Raw genomic sequence first — 23,601 nt, 5'->3', positions numbered from 1 at the left:
GAACGATTTTAGAATGTAACGCTTGGACTGGGTAGCATCTATATAACCCGAGGGCCCACTCTGTTGCAATCACAACAACTTCTCTCCCCTCGCGCGCTCGGGTGTCGACTCTCGGCTCTCGGCTCTCGACTCTCGACTCTCGGCGATCTCGTCGTTCTGCGAAGGTCGGAACTGCTCTCCGACGAACACGAACGGGCACAGCTGCGAGGGTCCTTCCCTTCGATTTTTATTGCGGTGATCTCATTCCTTTCTTTTTTTCTCTTGTTTCGTTTCGCTTGGTTCTTCATCCGTCGAAATTTTGATTAGGGTTCAGAAATTTTGTTGGTCTTGGGGTTCTTTTAATCGATTCTTGGTTGTCGACTTTCTTGTGGGAAGATCGATCTTTCTGGTTTTCTCGATCGTTTTTCGTCACCTAGCCAGTCTCGTTCTGGTTTCGATTGGAAAATATGTCTTCTTCGCGTTCTAGGCGTGTGGAGTACGACCGCTTCATCCCGTTCCGGTCGGCGATGGACATGGACTACGCACGCTTTGCCCTAACGGGGCCTTCGAGACCGCAGCGTGAAGGTTCGAGGGAATCCCCATCGAGCGTGGCGTACCAAAAGCTTCTTGACGAGTGCATTTTGAAGAACAGGTCTCGTATCCTCGCTTTCAAGACTGCACCTGAAGCGTCGGCCAGCAAGCTGCCCGAGTTTGACGAGCCCATTCGGCCGCAGAAGAAGCAGCAGAGGCGAATCCCTAAAGAACCAGAGAGGGTTTTGGTAATCCACGGCTTGTTGGATGATAATGTTTTGAATCTCCTCGACTGGGGAAGCAATAATGTGTTGGCGATTGGCCTTGAGGACGCAGTGTATCTCTGGGACGCTGCAGAAGAGTCGACTAAGCTTCTACAACCCGTAGAAGACAGAGAACCTATCACTTGCATCCGCTGGTCGCCAGACTGTGCAGTTCTTGCTGTCGCATTTGGCAATTCAGATTTATCCCTGATTGATCCAGCAACAGGACATGTCGTGGATGGGATGGAAGATGAGAACCAGGCCCCTGTGTTGTCACTTGCGTGGAGAAGTAATTCAATCTTGACAGTCGGAAGATTTGATGGCACTGTTGTTGATTATGACTTTAGAAAGGATGACATGTTCATCTGTTTCTATAATGGGCATCGGCGTGGAGTTTGTAGTCTTAAATGGTCCGTGTTGTCAGGGCGGTATTTGGCGAGTGGAGGGCAGGACAAACTAGTGCACATATGGGATGCCTGCATGCCTGTCTCACGTGACCATCCACGTCAACGTCAATGGCTTCACAGGATCAGCAGCCACACTTCCATTGTGAAGGCCGTTGACTGGTGCCCAACTCGAAGCAACCTGCTGGCTTCTGGTGGAGGTTGCAATGATCATTGCGTTAAGTTTTGGAACACCGTTAACGGTGCTTGCTTGAACTCGATTGATGCTGGCTCTGAAGTTTGTGCATTGCTATGGGACAAAAACAAATCTGAATTACTGACCTCCCATGGTTCGCCGAACAATCAACTCACCTTGTGGAATTACCCATCCATGACGAGAGTGGCTGAGGTTTCCGGTCATTCATCCCGGGTTCTTTCCTTGGCTGGGAGTCCACTGGGAGGTGTAGTAGCTTCTGCAGCAGCAGATGAGACAGTCAAGTTTTGGAATATCTTTGAGACTCCCAAAATAACAAAACCTGAACTGCCCTTTGCCCAATTTAATGTCATCATAAGATGAAAAGGTGGATAGGTGGAAATGATTAAGATTCCAAATGGAAGACTTCTCTAGTGCTTGGCATGAAGATCTGTTGTTGGTAACATTGCGATGGGAAGTTTCGTGGTGTCAAAGAGGTAGTACATTTTCATACAAGTGCATGGATTCGAGATCTTCAAATATGAGCGCAACCGCCTAAGGTAAGTTAGAAACCTTACAGCCTTTTACAGCATTTTAGTAGGCTTATTTACAACATGACTATCATTGCAGCTACGGGTCTGATTTTTGTTTCCTATTTATTGTTTATCATTTCATAGTTATCGATATGATTATTGCCCAATTGATGAAACATGTGGTCTATAATTTTTGCCCAATTGTTATAATCTAATTATGTGGTTTAAAGTGATTTTAATTTGCTTCTCTTGTGTTTCTTTTTTGTAAGTTACTATCTTTGTCTCATTTTTGTTTGAGAATTTTTGTGCAGACTATATATTTTGTTGTGTATGCTAATCATGCATAATTAGATCAAACTGATAGATGCTTATTGTTTTTTTTCTTTTTTGAGTTCAGATTTCTTATGATATTCAATATGGCCTTGATATCACATGAAGACATCACATTGCACACCTAGAAGAGTGTTTGACAATCGAGAGATCTATGCATTATAAGAGGTAATTGCCTATGGCCTTATGTTTCTATTTTTTCTTTCCGACTATAAGTTTCCTATGATATAAGTTAAACTTAAGAATTTTATATTCTTTTAGGACTATAAAGAAACTTTGAAGATTGAACTGTGTAGCTCTATTGCCAAAACAAAGCACTTGTAATATGGCCTTAAGTATCACATGAAGATTTCACATTGCCAAAACAAACTTTGAAGATTGAACCGTATAACAAACTTCAGATTTCCTTTTCCATTTTTTTTGAGTTGAGATTTCTTATAACATTCAATATGGCCTAGTTATCACATGAAGACATCACATTGCATATCTAGAAGTGTGTTTGACAATCGTGAGATCTATGCATTATAAGAGGTAATTGCTTATGACCCTATGCTTCTTTTTTCTTTTCGAACTATAGGTTTCCTATGATATAAGTTGAACTTCAGAATTTTATATTCTTTTAGGACCATTTAGAAACTTTGAAGATTGAACTGTGTAGCTCTATTGCCAGATCAAAGTACTTTCACATGATGAATTTAAAATCTTGCTATGGTGTCTTTGCTAAATCTTTATTCACAGATACAAAGATATTAAAGCATCTTTGGATTTGCTTAGAGGGTGAAAATATGGAAACTTATGGTGTTGCACAACTATAATCATATTCAACAACTAAGAGATCTATGCATAATTTTGATCTAAGATGTAACTTCTTATGTCTTTATTTTTTGGGTGACTAAAGGTTCCCTAAAATATCCATTAGCTTTCAGATTTTTTATGTTCTTTTAGGACCATTCTAGAACCCGTGAAAACTTTTATTTGGTGTAGATATTATTTCACTACGGAGTACTTCATTTCACTTGAAATAGTATTTTTTTTATGTTTATTTGCATATACAAAGATACTAAAGCATCTCAGGATTTTGTTTAGAGGGTGAAATAATTTAGAAAATTGTGGAGTTGCAAAACTAGAATTGTGTTTGACAATCAAAAGACTGTTGATCAACCACTCAGATATTGTTTAAAAAACTGTTCATGAAATGAATAATTTTCAATTTGAAATTTTTCGAAAATAAAGATAAGTTCAAAAGTGAAATCCAAGCCTAAAATTTTTTGTTTTTAGTAAGATGTGTCATAATTTCTGTAGAAAGCAGTTATTCAACCTAAGAGAACTACAAACCACAGTATATACCATACTAGTAAAGAGATACCAAACAAATAAATCTATGAGCTTGATAAAGGTGAGGCATTGTAATTCTGTTTATTATGTTTTTCCCTGTGAAATAAACAAAAATATCAAATTTATATGTCTTTCCATGAATAGATTATGTCTTCTGCAACATAGATACACTTCTGATCCTAAGATAGGGCTTGAAAAATGGTGTCAAATGGGATATAATGCAGTTCTAAAGTTTGGAAGTTAGCTTACTAGACCAACAGTTCATAAATGCTTCATTATAGTGATAGTGGAGTAGTTCGGGTCCTTCCGATTAACAAGATCTTCATTAAAGGTTTCGATTTGGATTTATCTTGCTGAATCAGCTGTAGTTGTAGCAGAGTGGTAGCAATGTTCATGAGCTTGATAGACAAGCTTGCTATGTTTCATATAAATGTTCACCAATTAATGACATGGCTACTATTTCAGTATTTTTTCAATTATGCTATTGTGGTCATTTACCACAAGTTTCAGCATCCAAGCACTATATCTGAAATTTGCCTTTGTAAGTATAACACCGACCTTTGAGTTGGTATTTCTTGTTTCCAACTTCCGACCTTTGCAAATTGTTTCATGCTTAAAGATATTTCACCTCCAACAATTTTCTCATAGATTGACATTTGTGATGCTTCAGTCATATGTTGAGGCTTACCTTTCATTCATGTTATGATCAAGGCACATTGCTTTTTTTAATCATTCAGGGACAAAGAGACTTAGAGCATTGATGTTTCATTTACTGGAATTTGAGAATCATGTTCAAGTATCCTTTCTTTGTTGAATATTTTGGTTACTCCTTTACTAGAAAGTATCTATGGTGGTTTCTCAAATTTTATCATTGAAAAGTCTACTGCACTAATTAATTCTCTTTCTTGTCTAACTTCTGGCCTGCCTCTTAACATTCTGTAATCTTTTTATCAAATTAGTTATAATTACTAACAAAGAATTGTGACTTCTATTAGTCTTTCTGTTATGTAAGAAAGAAAAAAAGAGATCTTATCAAATTCTGGATTGCATTCTAGATATTGCTCTTCTATTACAGATCATTCATCAATAATATTTTTAGACATGTTTCGATTCCTTTAGACTTTGTTTTTTCTCCTTTTGTTATATTATTCATCAATAATAACATTCCATAATCTTTCGAACAAATTAGTTGTCATTACTCATTACTAACAAAGAATTGTGACTTCTATTAGTCTCTCTGTTCCGTAAGAAAGCAAAAAAAAGACCTATCAAATTCTGGAATTGCATTTTAGATACTTCTCTTTATTATAGATCATTCATTGATAATATTTTTAGACACATTTTGATTCCTTTAGACTTTGTTTTTTCTCCTTTATTTGTGTGTTTTCCACTTTGCACTATTCTGACTATATATTCTGTAGCTGATATTTAACTAATTGTTTTATCATTTAAAAACTGACAATTTATCATATTAATAATATAGGTTTTCCTACCTTGTTGGATTTGCATGTAAAGGTACTGAACATAATACCTTCGCTATTGATGAGTCACTTAAAGACTTCGCACGATTAGCTATCGGACTTTCAGTTGTTGGCTCCACTTTTCAAAATTGTTTTTTTTCCCACATTTGAACATGAGACAGCAAATAGTTTCCTCATTGCTCTAAGTATGCATTTCTAGATGTCTCCGAAAATACCTGAAAATAAAAAAAAAAGTTAGGATAGGGTTTTCAAGTTATAAATAAATATAGTAATAGTATAAGTTTAGCAAAATCAATGTAAATTAGGTAAGAATAGTATCACATATCTTTTTCGGGCTTTAAGGTAGTTTTGTTCGAGGTTCGTATTTCAGCCCGTTATAGATTAAAATATCTACAAAAAAATCATTTGAATTGTTAGACTATTTTATTACAATATAAACTCTAAAATTCAAATTAATTAAATAATTACATATGTAGATATACCTGATTGTTGATTTTACCACCAAAACGAACGACGGGTCTCCACCCAATCTAACATTGGCTCTGAATCTTCGTTTTAGAATTGGAGGTCAATGTGATCAATATAATTCAAATATGTAATTTTAATCCAATATGATTTAAATTATGATAAAATCATCATTTATCTACACTAATTATACGATTAACATAGTTAATTTTTCACTAATTACGTCTCTTTCAACACTATAAACATGACAAATACCCTAATAGGTATTAAATACATTGAATTGATATAAAATCAAATAAATTTCGATTAAATCATCATTAAAATGACTAATCACAGCATTAAATAACTTTAATAAAACTTAATTAAACTTATTTTACTATCATAAATATTATTCAATATTTAATATGCATGAAACACATTAATCATAATCTTAAAGATCTTAATTACTCTCTAATTAAAGAAATCGAATACATACCTCTTGATTAAAAAGCTCTTCCTTTTAATCTTCCCAAATTAGCCTCGATTGAATTCATAAATCGTTGTTTTGTAGAGTTTAGGAGAGAAAAAAAAGTTTGAGAGAGAGTTTAAGAGAGTATAATGAAATAGGGGAGAAGAATGACTTAAATAGAATGAGAAAGGGCTCCAATGGTTAAATTGACCGTTGGAGCACTGTAGCACTGCTACAGTGTGGTAACGATCGAAATTGACCATTACCGCTTGATATTACATCGTATCGTTCGATACGAGATTTTTTTGAATGTACCGCCCGGTAGCGGGCGGTCTGCGTACCGGTATGTATCGCCCGTACCGGGCAGTATAATTCGGTATTGCAGACCTTGGTTATGAATATAGAAATTCAGAAAATAAATCTATCTGAGATATTTTTTTTCTGCTGTTATGTAGTCCATTCTCTAATCTTATATAGGAAATATTTTATTGATGTCAGTTATCTAGTTTTACGTGACATGCCATATTTAGTAATCTGTGCATCTCTGTGTATTTGCCTCGTTCAAGATTCAGATTGTTCATTGTACCAACAACAACAAGAAGTGAAGATATCATGGGTAGCTACTATTATTTTCTAAAATGCTGTATGATTGGTTATAACCATTGAGTGTCATACAATTTCAACAATGGTGATTTAGATTTATTTACTCTCAAGTGTTGGTGCTATCAGTTTTTTTGGTTATGTTAATGTTGCTCTGAGCTAGGAACTAGGTCAGAATTTTTTTAAAAAAAATTGAAGAGAATCTCAAGAAGTAAGAAATCATGAAGACAAATATCCATCTTTAAATATTTTTGTGATTTTAAATGGAATATTAAATGCAAAGCTACCTTTCTTGTGATCTTAGAGTTCTCTCATGGTGAGTGTTATTTGTCATAGCTTGATAAGGATTAGTAACCAGATGACACTCACTTAATATGGGTTGTTTCTCTTTTATTTTCAAAATTTGCTATCAAGTAGATGCTAATACAGATAAATTCCAATGATTTATGACCTCTCCTCGACCTTTAGGTGTTAATGTTGGTGTGTTTGTCTTAATGAAATTTGGGACTCAATTGCTGATGGTTTCAGCTTGGTCATTTCTCAGATGATGGCGATTGCAATATGTGGATATGGAATTATGGGATAGTGTCACTTGGTAGAATGTTTTTTCTTTGATTATTAGGTCTTATGTTGTCTAGATTCAACTTCCAATAGCATTTTGTAGTACTTGTGATCAAGATTTTAGTTATGCTCACTGATCCGAAGTTTTTGTTTATGTTCACTTATCCAAATTGAGAGATTTACATGAGCTCTTGAAATGTTGCTGAAGTCAAGTCTGCAATTTTGTGCCCTTAACATTGGAACTATAAATTTTTATGTGTTGTTAGCAAGAAGTTCTTATGCATTTATGATGCAATTATTACTATAGTTAATAAGGTTTTATAATGTGGCATTTTATATTGTTTGCTATGCTTTAGCTAAATTGACTTTACTCAACTCGATACTCAAAGAACATCCTTGTGTAATTTTTACGGTCCTTTTTGCTTATCATGTTATTACTTCTAAAATAATTAATTTGTAATTCTATGATGGTAAATGTACAATGTGAAATATTAAGTGTAAATAAAATCTCACTCAAATTGAAATGACTAGCAAAGCAAATTATAAAGGTATCGTACAAAGCTAGTTGTTAATTGGAACATATTTGTGCAGCATTCAACTGATATCTCAATAAAAGATGCTTCTTAATCAGGTTAAAACACATGTACTTATCCATACATTTTGAAGGTACACTCAATCAGTTACGTTTTGATATGGTAATTTGAAACTTTTATTTTTAGTCTCCATAGGTTAGGCTTTGTAGAATCACTAGATTTGGGTATAAAAGTAGATGTATAACTGAATCATGACACTTTTGGCTCATATCATATTATTTTTTATCACTAAATAGGAAGCTAGCTACTTAGTTTTGATGAACATCTTCTATTGTTTATAAAGCAAATTGTCATGCCCTGTAATTCTTTATGTTGTTTTTCTTCTTTTATTTTTTCATGGAATATGGTATCAAAACTTAATCGTTGACCCGTATGCTCGTCCCTCTTGGATTTGTATGCTATGTTTGTATGTAGTTGTTTTTGCTTTTCATGTACTTTCCAACTTCCATGAATGAATTGAATATTGGTACTAATTCTAACGCAATATGATGTGATATAACACAAAAATACAAAAATTGTTAGTTGAAATCTTTAGGAATATACAATATATTAATTAATGCTAGTAAATGATCGGATTGATGTTGTCAAATTGACTCTGTTAGAACGTCAATCCTTATTGTCAATATATCATACCAACTCAGGCAGAACATCAATAACATCAATCCTTATTGTCAATATACCTTGGTTACTTTAATTATGGCTATCTAAAATCGAAACATGAAAAAAATATTGAGGAAAATAATTTGGAGTACATAAATTAATTTTTATGACTTTTAAACATAGTACAGTTGTTTGAGGTAAAATTCCAAATTATTTTGTTCTGCGTAATGAAATTTGCCACCAAATTGAGAGTATAACTAAATTTCCTTTGTCATGAGAAAAAATAATAGATAATTTTAGAAAGAAATATTGATAACAATTAAGAAGAAGTTGACAAAAACATATAACACAAACAAAACATATAAAATATTTAAAATAATTAGGAAAATATGATTTAATTGAAAGCAGTCTGAAAAATGTTTAAATAAGATTTAACACAATAAAAACATGGAAAATTAAAAATCTACTTATGTTGATAAAGATGTTAGAGAAATGTTTACAAATTTATGAAAATTAAAAATTTCACAAAAGTTGTCTTAGTCTAAGAATATATTTTCCTTAAATCTTGAAAGTCCATAATAGTTTATCACACAATCAAAATCTTCAAGGGCATTCCTATAGACTACACCTATTCGATCCAAAACATAGTTATCTAATAAGGGACATGACGAGTGCCTACTGGGCCTCTACCTGAACTTCATTAACTCAGACAAACATAGTTCACTCGATCAAGGATCTCTACTAATTTCCTTGTCCTCAAACACCTATTGCATCAATGATAACATGTCTCCTTAGTTTTGATGTAATGCATTACTTAGCTTTTAAGGAATGAACATTTTGATTTTTTTAAAAATAGATGTAATTGAAATAAAGTTTACAAAAGGTAGAATATGGTGATTAGGAATACTTGTTAATTGGCTAAAATATGTTAATTGTTGCCATTTTGTGTGTCTTCATTAAGAATTAATTATAAAAAATACAGTTATCATTTAATAAATATAAAAGTTGTTAATTGTTGCCATTTTGTTAGAGATTATATTTTAGAGGAAGGGAGATGCATAGTTGAAAAGGTCATTTTATAAATATAAAACAGTATTAGAGCTCAAATTTTAGCGCAAGAGAAGCATAGTTGAAATTTGAATAGATCTACCAAGTTTTCTTTCTAGTCTAAAATATCACATTCTAAATAAAGATCTTAATGATGTTTGATGATGTCTATAATCTATTATTTGGACTTTGGATTATAGTATCTCTTTCTCTTTCATTCAAATTTGTTAATGATAAAAAATGACTAACAACTTGTTTGTATACCAGGTGGAACATGTTGGTATACTATCTTATATACCAGTACCATACTACTATGATATATTATTGAAACCGATATCGGACTGAGATTGAAAATATTATTTTTTGGTGTGTATTTTGTTTATTTCAATTTGTTTACAAGAGTAGTTCTGATTCATTTTTATGGGCATTAACTTTATTTCTGGTAACATGTGGAATTTTATTGCAAGACAACTACGTAGTTTGCCAACATGGCAACCAATTTTAGTGACTAAGACTTTTAGTTAAAAGCAAGGGCTTTTCAATTTTAGTTATTTTGGGTTACATGAATGAACAAAAAAATGTACTTTTTTTTTTCCCAAAAGTGGACAAATTTAAACATGCAAGATGATATGCTAAACATTGTTTGTAAAAAATGAACTAACAAAATGAAAGAATGCAGGAAGAACTCGCAAGACTCTGAACGTTTACATCTTTGGGCAATGTATCATTCGAACCAGAAGCTCAGCTTAAACACATACTTTACCTTCATTTGAATTAGTGAATTGGTCCCCCCTCTCTGTCTTTGTTAAGCCTTCTGAATTTTTTAATGAAATATTGCAAACTTGTTTAAAGAGTTTAATTATTCCAAGAATTACTTCAATGCATTTCTGATTTTAGTAAGATGCGTCATAATTTCTGTAGAAAGCAGTTATTTCAACCTAAGAGAACTGTAAACCACAGTATATTTCATAATAGTAAAGAGATACCAAACAAATAAATCTATGAGCTTGATAAAGGTGAGGCATTGTAATTCTGTTAATTATGTTTTTCCCTGTGAAATGAATAAAAATATCAAATTTACATGTCTTTCCATGAATAGACTAGGTCTTCTGCAACATAGATACACTTCTGATCCTAAGATAGGGCTAGAAAACTGGTGCCAAATGGGATATAATGCAGGTTCTAAATTTTGGAAGTTAGCTTACTAGATCAATAGTTCACAAATGCTTCATTATGGTGATAGTGGAGTAGTTCGGGTCCTTCCGATTAACAGGATCTTCATTGAATCTGAAGGTTCTGATTTGTGATTGTTTCAGTCTATGGGATTTATCTTGCTGAATCAGTTGTAGCTGTAGAAGAGTAGTAGCAATGTTCATGAGCTTGATAGACAAGCTTATTATGTTTCATATAAATGTTCACCAATTAATGACATGGCTACTATTTCAGTATTTTTTCAATTCTGCTGTTGTGGTCATTTACCACAAGTTTCAGCATCCAAGCACTATATCTGAAATTTTCCTTTTGTAAGTATAACACCGACCTTTGAGTTGGTATTTCTTGTTCCAACTTCCCTATTTGTTTACTGAGATTAAGGTAGTAGCAACGGTTGTGATTATTTACTATGATTCCAGTAATATCACATGTGGTACCAAGTTTGAATTTGACATGATAATTCCAATTGAATTATTTAAGTCATCATTTTTTTAATGATATATTGATGATCTTGTTGGATGTAATGGAGAAACAAAATGAATATTGGGTAAGCATTTGAAGTCTCCATCACCAAAGGTACCATCCCTTCCAACACCTCTACCTCTGTGCCTCTGGCCATCGTCATGTACATCTTGTAAACTATCATTGGCCTTATGGACAAGGCTAATGCAGTGGAGATTGATGATCCTCAGGAAACTCCAGAGCCTGATCAAGACAAACAAGAAGCTCATGGCCAGGTGCGTGCTTCCTTTGCAAGAAGGGGATGGTGTATATACCAAGGTTCGCAATACCGTATCGTACCGGTATTTCGACCTGGGCTCGGTACTGGTACGGTACGGTACGGTATACCGAGCGGTACACCCAGGTGTACCGAGTATTGTAGCACTGCTACAGTGCTACAGTACTCTCGGACCGGTAACAGTCGGTCCGCGTACCGACAACCTGTCGGACCGGTACGTACCGCCCGTACCGGGCGGTACGGCTCGGTACGATAGACCCTGGTATATACAACCTTCTTTTTCTCTTGATTAGTGGTTATTGGTGTTTGAATTGTAAAACTAGAAATCAGTTTTATGTTGTGAAATTATGTATCGAAGAACAAGAGAATGAATGTCTGACAAATTACCAATGAGATCATCTAGTATTTTTTTTATTAATGCACATATGCTTAGCTCACCCTTGTTATCCAGAATAATAGTTATTCATACTGGTCAGATTTTTTTTGTTTCCCTCGTGTTTCAAATGGTTTGAATATTTCGTGCTTGACGTGGAGCCATCTAGAAAAGATCCATCTACTAGGTGCTTGTTAGTGTTTGACTTGAAGCCTCCCACTTTGGATAAAAATTTGAGAGAATTTGTACATGAATGAACAACCAGTGTACTTTTTTTTTCCAAAAGTGGACAAATTTATATATCCAAGCTGATATGCTAGATATTGTTTGTCAAAAATGAACTAACAAAATGAAAGAATGCAGGAAGAACTCGTAAGATTCTGAACGTTTACATCTTGGGGCAATGTATCATTCGAACCAGAAGCTTAGCTTAAACACACACTTTACTTTCATTTGAATTAGTGAATTGGTCCCCCATCTCTCTCTCTCTCTTAAGCCTTCTGAATTTGTTAATGAAATATTGCAAATTGTTTTGAAGAGTTCAATTATTTCAAGAATTACTTCAATGCATTTTATTGGTATACTAAGTGAACTGATTTTCCAAAAAATTTAGAAGTCATATGTTAATTTATAAGTAAAACAAAGGGAGGTCGCTTGGTTTTTTGCCCGCGTGGGAGAAGAAATGACGAGGCAATCGCCCCTTTTTATGTTATATATATATATATATATATATATATATATATATATATATATATATATATATATATATATATATATATATATATATCAAATGTACCTCTCGGTATACAGTACCATATCGTACCGAGCGAATCTCAAAACTCCGATATGGTATGAAATTTCAATCCTTGTCCTGAACATACATTTATTATTCATTATAATCCTTGTCCTGAACATATATTTGTTATTCATTATAAGTTTTTGGCTTTTGTATATTGGATCTTAAGTTGCTAAACTAAAAATGTATGTATTGGAATGAAATCCTACAGAAACAAGATGTCTAATTAGTTTATGTCAACTAATCTAGACAAAAGTAAATAAATAATGGGTCGGACGGATAGTTTACATCAAGGTTCGCAATATCGTACCGTACCGGTATTTCGACCTGGGCTCGGTACCGGTACGGTACAGTATACCGAGCGGTACACCCAGGTGTACCGAGCGGTACACCTGAGTGTACCGAGTACTGTAGCACTGCAAGAAGGGGATGGTGTATATATCAAGGTTCGCAATACCGTATCGTACCGGTATTTCGACTTGGGCTCGGTACCGGTACGGTACGGTACGGTATACCGAGCGGTACACCCAGGTGTACCGAGTATTGTAGCACTGCTACAGTGCTACAGTACCTCGGACCGGTAACCGTCGGTCCGCGTACCGAAAACCTGTCGGACCGGTACGTATCGCCCGTACCGGGCGGTACGGCTCGGTACGGCAAACCCTGGTTTACATTATATGATTCAAGTTTCAAAAATTCTATATATTCTTGCAAAACTCTTAGGATATGCCGAAATAAAAGTTGCAATTGATCACAACAAGAAAAAAGATATAACTTAATTCCTCGATGGTGTGACAAAATTTGAACATTTTTTTTGTATTACAATATATGTCTCTTTAACTCAAGTCCATGATAGTGTAATCAATTTAATTGTCTTCTTTTATATAAATTATTATCTGAAAGAGTCTTCCCGTATTTTCTTAATTTCTGATTTTTTTTATTTTAGTACACTTGTTAATGGAGCTATCTCTTGATCTTCCAAGGCATTCCCTCATTAAGATATTAGGACAAGCTACCCAGTTGATATATGGATCTGAAAATTGAATAAAAGTTACATAAAGATTGCATCTTTCATGAAACAAATAGGATAAATATTTATATAGTTGGGTTTCCTTACCACAAATGGAGTACCAATAGACTAGGTTAATTAAAAATGTTCTCACCTTGAACGTTAGGCAGGAGGCAAGGTTAGGAGGAACAAATTTAAATGGACAAATTTATCTTATATAAGTATGTGTTAGACATAAATAAATTTTTGCTTAGTTGTAAACAAGATGAAACATGTTCAATCTAGTAGAGTTATTATGTTGATGTGAATGCCTCAATCAAGAACTTCATTTTCTCTAGGATTTTCTGCATTGGAAGTCGTTGTGTCATAGGTTAGTGATATGTTCAGAGATGGCTATGCTTAATTTCCCCCTTTCTCCACCAAAATCATAGCCATAGAGAAAACAAACTTTCTTATGTTTTTATGTGTTGGCAAAAAAATGTTTCTCATTGTTTGGTTTAAAAAAGCGAGTAGTGCCATGATTCAAAAGCCTCTTTGTTGTCTAATTAGACAGAAGTATACTTATTTTTCGAATCTACAATTGTCACTTTTAAATTCCTTCTAGGTGTTTCAATTTTGATCTTTCTCAAAGAAAATTAGTTTCTTTACTTGATTTCTTGTTATGAGTACCAATGTTTCTAACACCGCCAATGTCGGTCCCAAGCCCGAATGAAAAAGGTGGAGGGTTGCTTAAGGCCATAAAAAGCCAGTGTTGAAAATATGTTAGTACTCATAAGCATGATCCTAACTATTTCATGGTAAGACTAGTCCGTCACAATAAATTGATGCAACATATATTGACCTCTCCAGTTATTATGAGAAATAGAGTTTTCTGTTCCTAATTCTAACATTTAAAGTGCCTATTAGTTTTTTAAATCAAGGTCTGCAATATCGAATGATACTGCTCGTACCGAGCGGTACATACCGGTCCGTCAATAGACTAGTACACGGACCGCCCGCTATCGAGCGGTACCATCAATTAAGGCATTATCGTTATCGATTGAGGTGTTATTATCGACGGTGATCGAGGGAGAAGACGAAGAAAGAAATAGGAAAAAAAGGTAGAACCTAGATGTCACCTCTCTTCTCCTCGTCTGTCGACGACTTCTCATCTGTGCGCGGGAGAAGAGGCATCGGCTTGTGGGGCGGAGAGAAGCGAAGATTTTTTTTTTCTTCTCTTCTTGGGCAATGTCGCCTCGGGCATCATCGCAATATTTTTGTTTTTTAGATGTCGTAATTTTTTTTTATCTGCGACGTCGCCCCACATAGAGGTAAACTGTGTGGTTTACCTATATATATATATATATATATATATATATATATATATATATATATATATATATATATATATATATATATATATATATATATATATATATATATATATACACACACAATGGTATACCAAAATATACCACTCGGTATATAGTATCATACCGTATCGAATAAGTCTTGAAATTTTGGTATGGTACAAAATTTCAATCCTTGATTTAAGTGACTTATTTTATGGACTAACATGCAAATATCGGGACTGTGTAACTTATATATCATGAACTAGCATTGTCCATAATGTAAGTTACTCATCTAAGAAACCAAGTATGCTTTCTGTGGATGATAATTGTTAGGACGGGAAACCACAGCATGTGGATAAGGTTCTTAATGGTGAAATTTTATAGGTTTGATCAAGGTATGCAATACCGTACCGTATTAGTATTTCGAGGTTGGCTCGGTATGGTACAGTACCGTATACCGAGCGGTACGCTAGGGTGTACCAAGCGGTACACCTAATTTAGGTGTAAGACCCTCCGAAAATACCTAAAAATAAAAAAAAAAGTTAGGATAGGATTTTTAAATTAGAAATAAATATAGTAATAGCATAAGTTTAGTAAAATCAATGTAAATTAGGTAAGAATAGTATCATTATTTTTTTCAAGATTTGAAGAATATCTTATGCAAGGTTCGTATTTCAGTTCAGTACGGATTATCCTTATGTAAACATACCTCTTGATTAGAAAGTTCTTCCTCTTAATCTTCCTAAATTAACCTCGATTCAATTCACAAATCGTTGTTTTGTAGAATTTAGAAAAGCACAAATGTGAGAAAAAAAGAGTTTGAGATAGTTTAAGAGAGTATGAGAATGTAATGGAGTGAAATAAAGGAGAAGAAGGGTTTAAATACCATAAGAAAGGGTTCCAACGGTCAATTTGACCATTGGAGCACTGTATCACTATTACCGAGCGGTTTAAAATATTTCTTCCTCTTACTGTAGCATTGCAGCACTCTAGCATGTTCTGTCTAGTAGCGGGCGGTTCGCTTACTGGTATGTCGTTGGATCGGTACGTATCGCCCGTACCGGGTGGTACCATTCTAAATTGGTTGGATCAAGATTGACAATCCTTGGAACATGATGAGATAAACTACTCCACTCTATTTGACTTTATGAACTAAAACGGTTAATTTTTTTTTTAACTTTTTATTGGCAGCTACAATGACATATATGAATCTCCAATTGAATTGTGAGAGACACGATGGCTATGCAGGTCCATTTCTCAAAGGATTTGGATTGCCATTTACAAGGACAAGTCTCCACATTGTTAGTTACAGATGTTCTTCTGTTTCTTCTTTGAATTTTGTTCTGTAATATTTTGTGTCAAACATTGAAATAATTATAGATGATGTGTTCCATATTACTTAATAGAAATTCTTTTGCTTTTTGGCTTTCCACGTGTTCAAAAGTGTTCTTTCTTAGTTTAGAGGATTCCACAATAAGTTTATGAAGAAACTAATGTTAATTAAATTATTTTTTCATGCATATTATGTGAATGGATATGGTTTCTTATCAAATCAATTTACAATCTGATTTGACAATTTTGTACTTGAATAGTTGGGTCTGTCTTCAATATTTGATGAAATTGTTAAAACCGAAGTAACCAGGCACATGCAACCTACTGATTACTTGAGCTTGTTTGGGGAAGAATTCAAATGAACTGAAGATTATTGGGATGCTTCTTATTTGAATGTCTTGGATATATCTGCAGCGGAAGAAGGCAGTCCTCATGTCTTATTTGGATGTGCTTCACAAATATGTTCTAAATGATCACCTACCCTATAATGTTTTTTAAACTAATTATCCTGTTTTTTTCCTATTGGAATAACTTTTAGCCACCAGGAGTCTGCTTCTGTAACTAAATTGTCGAGTGTTTACATTCTTTTATAATGAATAGATAGCCTCTCCTGTTCTGTAAATTGGCTAACAGTAATTCAAATTTTTGGTCCCTATTACCACTTATACAAGCACTGCTTCCAGGTGAAAGGTCTCTGTTTTAAGTTAAAACTTTTAACACCTTTTACTAGTTTATATATTAATTAATTTGGATGGATTCTGATTTCCTTTCATTTGATGGCACGTCTTCCTCCAATTAGCCTCCTAAATCAAGTTGATGATAGTTTTTCTTTGTGGAAACATCCTTCTGTCCAGCATGCTCTCTCTCAGGTTCAGCAGTGATGCATCTGGGTGATATACATTACATGCATTTGTATTCTTATCAAAAGTCTCAACAATTCATATTAATCTATTGTTGCAGATAATAATAATGTCATTGTCATCTTCTTAATGCTTGTGCGGGCTATCTGTCTTCATTTTTATCATCTTGTGTTTGTTGGTTTCATACCAAGTTTAATTATGAATAGACAACTTACTTTTTGGCTTTCTAAGTAAGCATTTATTTTTCAATCTTCAGGCAAAAGCAGCATGTGTATTGATTGATTTATGCTTTGGACCATTATCACCATGGATATATACAATTACTGCAAAGGTTTCATCTTTTCCCATAATAAGTCTACATATTAAGTCAACAACTTGTATTTTTGTAACTGCATCGACCCTTTTTCAGGTTGATCTTGCAATTGAACTTCCGGAGGACCTCTTGGTGTTATTCAAGTAATTTCATCATTCTTCTTGTTTTTATTACTGTTATGAAGGCTTAATTCTTTATTATAATGAATGCTCGTTTGGTTGGTTGGTTGGTTATGAAGTCATGGATACAAGTGCAAGATATTGATATGATGGATATGGGCATGTATCAATGTATAATTTTTACTATTTAATGTGACAAAATTTGGTATTTATTTAATGTTAGAATAGGTAGATGTATATAAATCATGATTCATCATAATTAACCTATTCATCATGAAAATATATAAATAATGTTTGGTGAATTATCTAACATAAGTAATTAAAACTATGTTTGATGAGTACTTGATCATTTCTTGGTGCAGATCTAACCTTTTTTGTGGTCAATACATTGTGATTTATTGTGGATGATCAAATTATCAATCATTAATTTTCTCGTGAAATAATCTTCTCATTTTGAGAAAAATGTTATTTGATTTGAACATCATAGTCCTAGCATAACAAAGACTATGAAGTTCAGAGGCAATTTGTTCTGCTGTGGTATAATATTTGATGATGATTGTTCAGATGGCAATTAGTTTCACCATTTGATGATGTATGATAATATTTCAAGTTTGCCAGCAGTGGTTGATGATTGTCGAACTATGTCATGCTAGTATAATACTAGCATGGTGTTTCGTTTTATACCAAGGATGTCCTTGAACACACAATCAAGCACAAGGCTTGTTCCAGCTATATGTTTAAACCGTGCTGATCGGCATGTATTGTACTGACATGTCCATCCTGATGAACTAAAAAAACACTTTCTATGACCTATCATAGATGTTATTTTGTGATCCGTCTATTACCTTATTGTGAAGATTCCAACAATATTAGTCATTTGTACACTTGAATAAAACCTTGATCTCTTGAATTTGATCATAATCATGATAGCAGTTATTGTGAAACTGAAAATTTTGTCTGTTGGATTGTAGTTTTCCTTTTTTTCTAGAGTGCCAATAAAGAACCTACTGTTTGAGTGTTCTGATGATACAACTATGACACAGCCTTGTATAGAGTTCTTTGGAGTGTTGTGCTCAACTCTTATGGGACTTTTATGGACCAATATAACTACTATTGTGGCTTGGAAAGCTATATATTTCTTAATGGGTAGCAGATTATTTTTTACATGTTTCTTAGATACCAATATACACTTAAAATATACACTTCAAATCCTGTGAATGCAAGTCCTTTAGTTCTAGTTACTGTCATTTAGTACTTTTTAGTTCATGAACCCTGTATGTGACATCCATCTTTCATCTGTGTGTGCTCAAGAAATTATGAATTTCAACACAATGCCCCAGTTATTATCCAATTTCACTAACAGTTATGTCCAGGATACATCTTGACTCTATGATTCTACAGTGCACTGCTACAGTGCTGCAGTGCTACAGTGCACTCGGACTGGTAACAGGTGGTCCGCGTACCGATAACCTGTCGGACCGGTACGTACCGCCCGTACTGGGCGGTACAGTTCGGTACTGCAGACCATGCTTAAGATATTCTGTTCCATTGAGATCATTAATATTTTAGAAAATTGGCCTGAATACTTGAATCTACATGTGATTAAGATAGGGATGTATTATAAAAAGTTATATGTGGCTCTTTACTCTATTCAGAATGTTTTGAATGGGTGAATTTTATTTATTATATTGAAAGGCTATAGTCAATGTCATTTCAATGTTTTGGTAGATTGGTTCACACTGTACACTAAGCTGATAACAGTAATTTATAATGAAATTTCTCTTCTATGTTAGACTACATGTGTTATTTATTGGTTGATATATGAAATTTTCTTTTGTCGACTATTGTTGTTACTTTGTGTTGCAGGATAGGATGATGATGTTAAAGTAATAGCCAGAACTGTTGGATTGCACCGTCTGATCTCGTTAAATTTTTATCCGTTTCTTCAAAAATATGTTCAGGTAAACAAGGATTTTTTTGCTTATATGTATTTTAACTTGAAACCATACTTATTTGTATTTATTTTTTTTTAGCCTCATCAACGTGATGTCACCGATTTGCTTGCTGCAGCTGTCCAGGCCTGCCATGATATGGTTGTGCTTTTTTTACTGTAGATTTTCTAAGCGTTCATAGTCAAGGCATGCTGTTCCCAGTTCTGTTCTTCAGATAGAAGAACTCATCGAAGTTGTTTTTATTTGAATAGTACCTCCTGATGCGGTTGAACCCTTATTTAAACAAATTGTGAATCAATTTGTGCATGATCGTTCTCGCACAGAGGTACTGCTGAAAATGATATTACTTTCAGTCATGTTCATCTGTTAATAGTTGAACTGTTGATCATGGACTTTCTTATTTGTCTTGTCAGGCCATTGCTGTTGGGCTGAATGTTGAGGGAGATCTGTATCACGATGCCTTTGGTATTGCTTTACATTTAGTCAATTATTTGTTCAAGTTTGTTTGCGACAGGTTTATTCTTTGCATCATCTTGTATGAGATGCATCACAATTCCATGGTTCATGCCTACTTAATATATCATCTTGTCACTTTAGCATGATCTCGTCACATTAGCAGTTTAGCCAGACTCCATCTGAGATACAAGATGTTGACAGTATGATGAACTTTTATAACGTGCCTTCAGATTTTCTAGGAAGTTGAATCTGTGAAAGAACTATACTTGTTATGGAATTCTAATTTTTTTTCGTCTATACATTGTCACAAAAAAGTACTCAATGTGGATTTGGGTCCGTTGAATGTTTACTTACTCAAATTCTAGATGCAATTATCTTAATAATTATGTTTTTTGTTTTTCAAAATTTTACCCATCTTCATATTAATTAACTGTAATCTTGTTTTTTTTTTATTTTTTTTGCTTCAATTTGAGAAATAATAAAATTATTTGAGAAGGATAGTGCACCACTTGAAATAGATATGTACCTGTAAAAGCTTGTAAATGTCTACAAGAAACTAGTTGTCTAACTGTCACATTTTGGTTGTTTACAGTTAATGAATGAAGATCTGCTTCAAGACTTGGTCTTGTACAAAAAATCACATGAGAAGGCAGTTTCTTCAGCAGCTCGCTCCTTGATAACTTTATTCAGAGAGGTTGGAATATGTATTTCAGTCTAACAATTTTTGTTTCAGACGTATAGCTTGTGATTGTTATTCTGAGCTTTATTTGTTTTCAGATATGCCCTTCTTTATTGGTCAAAAAGGACCGTGGCCGTCCGGTCAATCCCAAAGCAAGGCCAAAAGCATATGGAGAAGTTAGTATAGCTACTGATGTGCCTGACATAGAGTTGCTGGAACACGTTGATAACTCGATGACTGACAGTTCTGATGCTGAGGCTTCTGCATCAGATTTGGATGATGAGTATGACAGTGATGCTGAGACAGAGAAAGAGGATGATTCTTTGGAAGATGAAGAAGAAGAGGATGATGAGGTTTCAGATGAAAAAAATGAAGAAGATTTAGGTAACAGTGATAACATTGATGGGGAGGAAGATGATGGTGATGATCTTGATGATGATATTGATGAGAATGCTGCCTATGATGAATATGATAGTGATACTAAAGAAGATGTGGATCTTAGTGATGATAATATGGATATCTCCAGTGAGCTAGATGCATCAAGGAAAAAGTCTTCTAATGACATCTGCAATGATGATGACCTCAGTAATCATGAATGCGCTTGTGATGACAATGATGAAATAAAGGAAGAGGAGAAGGCCAAATCAAAGAAGAGGAAGTTTGCGGATTATGTTGGACAACTGAATACTTCAGAATCAAGTCTTCGCACCCTTAAAAGACTAACAATGGCTAAGATGTCACAGAAAGCTTCAGATGAAACAGATGGAATTCTTTCTAATGAAGATTTTCAACGTATAAAAGAGTTGAAGGTGTGTTCACCGGAAACTTAGTGCTCCTTTTCATCTTAATTATGTGAAATAGATTCAGTAAAATTCTGACACTGTTCATCGAACTTTGTTGCTCATACGCTCATGTTATCTGATATGAAGTTATAGTAACATCTGCGTAAGCTAGTGTTTCTGAGAATTTTGATCTTCAACTTCTTTAGTGTTCTGATTATTTTTTAATGTTCGATGAAATAATGGATCTTATATTCTTGATTACATTTTTAATCACCAAAATTCACTCACTATGTAGGCATCTTATAAGCTTTGCCTTTTTTCTTTTTTGAATCTCATAGGCAAAGAAAGAAGCAAAGCTGGTTATGGCTCAGCAAGGTCTTTTGAGAAAGGGCATAGACTCGAAAGTCTCATCTTTCAAAATTCCCTCTTCTGAGCAATTAAGTATAAAGCCAGTGGATCCTGCTATGCTAGAGGTGAGCTCTCATCCTTTCTCTTGGTATGAATGTTTTTCTTTTTCTTTTCCCTATTTGGTAATTCTGTGACTATGTAAGGTTGATAAACTCCTTTTGTAATGTTCCAACTATATGTAAAATTGATGAACTCATTTAATAATGTACCAATTGATCCGATTTTAGCTCTCACATATATTATCATTCTGTAATGCAAATTTCTGGTGTTGTATATGTTGTTCAAGGCATTGATTCTTTTGAGATCACTGGTCCATGCTTTTGATCTCTGGATGGAAGCATATCTGCACGAGAGCTTGTATGAGTATTTTTAAAAGTACATGATGAATAGCTAGATGTTGATGTACTGCTAGCTTTTTTTTTTAATGTACTGGTAGCTATTCTTACTTTGGATTACATTTCCTTTACTTTAAATTATGATTTTATGTCATAAGCTTGTGAGTTGTTCTAAGTTGAACTAATTCTCTTTATCATCAACGAACTATTGTTCTTTAGGTCCACATTAAAAGAAAGCTTAGCAAGGAGGAACGACTGGCCCTAGTAAGAGCTGGGAGGGAGGATAGAGGAAAGTATCAGGCTAGAACTGCTGTGAAACAAAAAAAGGTTAGCCTGTATTGGATTTACGACATGTTACATGATAATTTTTTGTTTTTAGTGCAGATTAAAATATAGTGACATTCCTATATTTTATGATACACATCTTGCCTACGTTCCTTTAAAGCTCGCAATTGGTTTCCTTCAGTACTTTTGGTTTGCTTTTTCAAAAGCTGTTATTTTAACATCCTGCGCTTTAGTCTTCAGAGCATCTGGTACACTTCTGATCTGCATTTCAACTAAGGTGATAATCTTCTTTAATTATCCCCCAAGTGGAATGTAGATCCTGTTCTTCTCTGCCTCCTTTTGCTTTTCCTATGTTGGTTGGCAGTCTGCAAAATTTTAACACAATGGAAAGGATCGCCTGCCACCCCCCATCTCCCTGCTGCAAATCAAAGCTTCCTCTCTACCTCCTTTTGCTTTTCCTTCCCCTTCATTAGTCATTCTCTTCTCAGTATCTGCATTAACCAGGCACCTTGTTTTGGAATTAATAGACTGATTGCTTATCTGCGATTTGTTGACAGACGGGTGGTCTAAGCAATCGCCAAAAGGAACATAAAAAGAAGATGCCTCTTTCTGCCAAAAGAGCAAAAGTAGCTCGCTCTAGGCAAGAGAAAAAACAGCGGCAAAGGCGGTCAGGAAAGCAGTTCCAGGGAAGGAAAGCATGGACGTGACAAAATTTCATAGCTTCCTAAAATTTCATGGCTTCGTAAAGTGACAAGATTTCGTAAAATTTTGACCCCATGCAGTTTCTTCCATTAGAAAATTTCATTTCAAAAGTTATGATTTCTGCTTAGAATTTTGATTTATTTTCTTCTGTTGTGTAAATCTTTAGCTGATTTCAGATGAGCTATATGTAAATCAAAGCTGCCTTTTGTCTTAGTTGAATGCTGTTGCAAGGAAATAGAGCAACAGATTTTATTGATTGTGTTTCAATGCATCCATTCCCAGAAGAGTTGGTCAATCTTTCACGGTTGCATGTACAAGTCACATTATTATTAAAATACAAGATTAAAAACAATAATTATTAAATAGGTTTTTTGCATGTTGTATTTATTATTATGAATTCTATTGCAGGATATATGCCTCTTCAGATGTTAAGATCCTCTTCCAGTTAATATTTATTTAAAAAACTCAATTTGAGGTAAAAAGTACTGATTTAGATTTAACCTTTTTTAAAATTCTTGTCATATCTATCTGTCTATGTATCAATTTGAAGTTAAATGTCCCTTGAGAGTAATCACA

At 34.1% G+C, this 23,601-nt stretch overlaps 1 protein-coding gene and 1 pseudogene across 1 annotated transcript; both read left to right on the top strand.

Annotated features, from left to right (window-relative positions):
- The first annotated feature begins 446 nt into the window (after nucleotides 1–446).
- LOC135629284 (cell division cycle 20.1, cofactor of APC complex-like) lies at nucleotides 447–10,705 on the top strand. The gene is made up of 2 exons (XM_065136458.1): nucleotides 447–1,377; nucleotides 10,659–10,705. The coding sequence occupies exons 1-2, from the start codon at nucleotides 447–449 to the stop codon at nucleotides 10,703–10,705; spliced, it is 978 nt and encodes a 325-aa protein (XP_064992530.1).
- A 502-nt stretch (nucleotides 10,706–11,207) lies between these two features.
- Nucleotides 11,208–23,292, top strand: LOC135629283 (uncharacterized; annotated as a pseudogene).
- Nucleotides 23,293–23,601: the final 309 nt, after the last annotated feature.

Source organism: Musa acuminata, chromosome BXJ3-1 (genome assembly GCF_036884655.1).
Source record: "Musa acuminata AAA Group cultivar baxijiao chromosome BXJ3-1, Cavendish_Baxijiao_AAA, whole genome shotgun sequence".
Lineage (NCBI taxonomy): Eukaryota > Viridiplantae > Streptophyta > Magnoliopsida > Zingiberales > Musaceae > Musa > Musa acuminata.
This window is presented reverse-complemented; position numbering and strand designations above follow the sequence as displayed.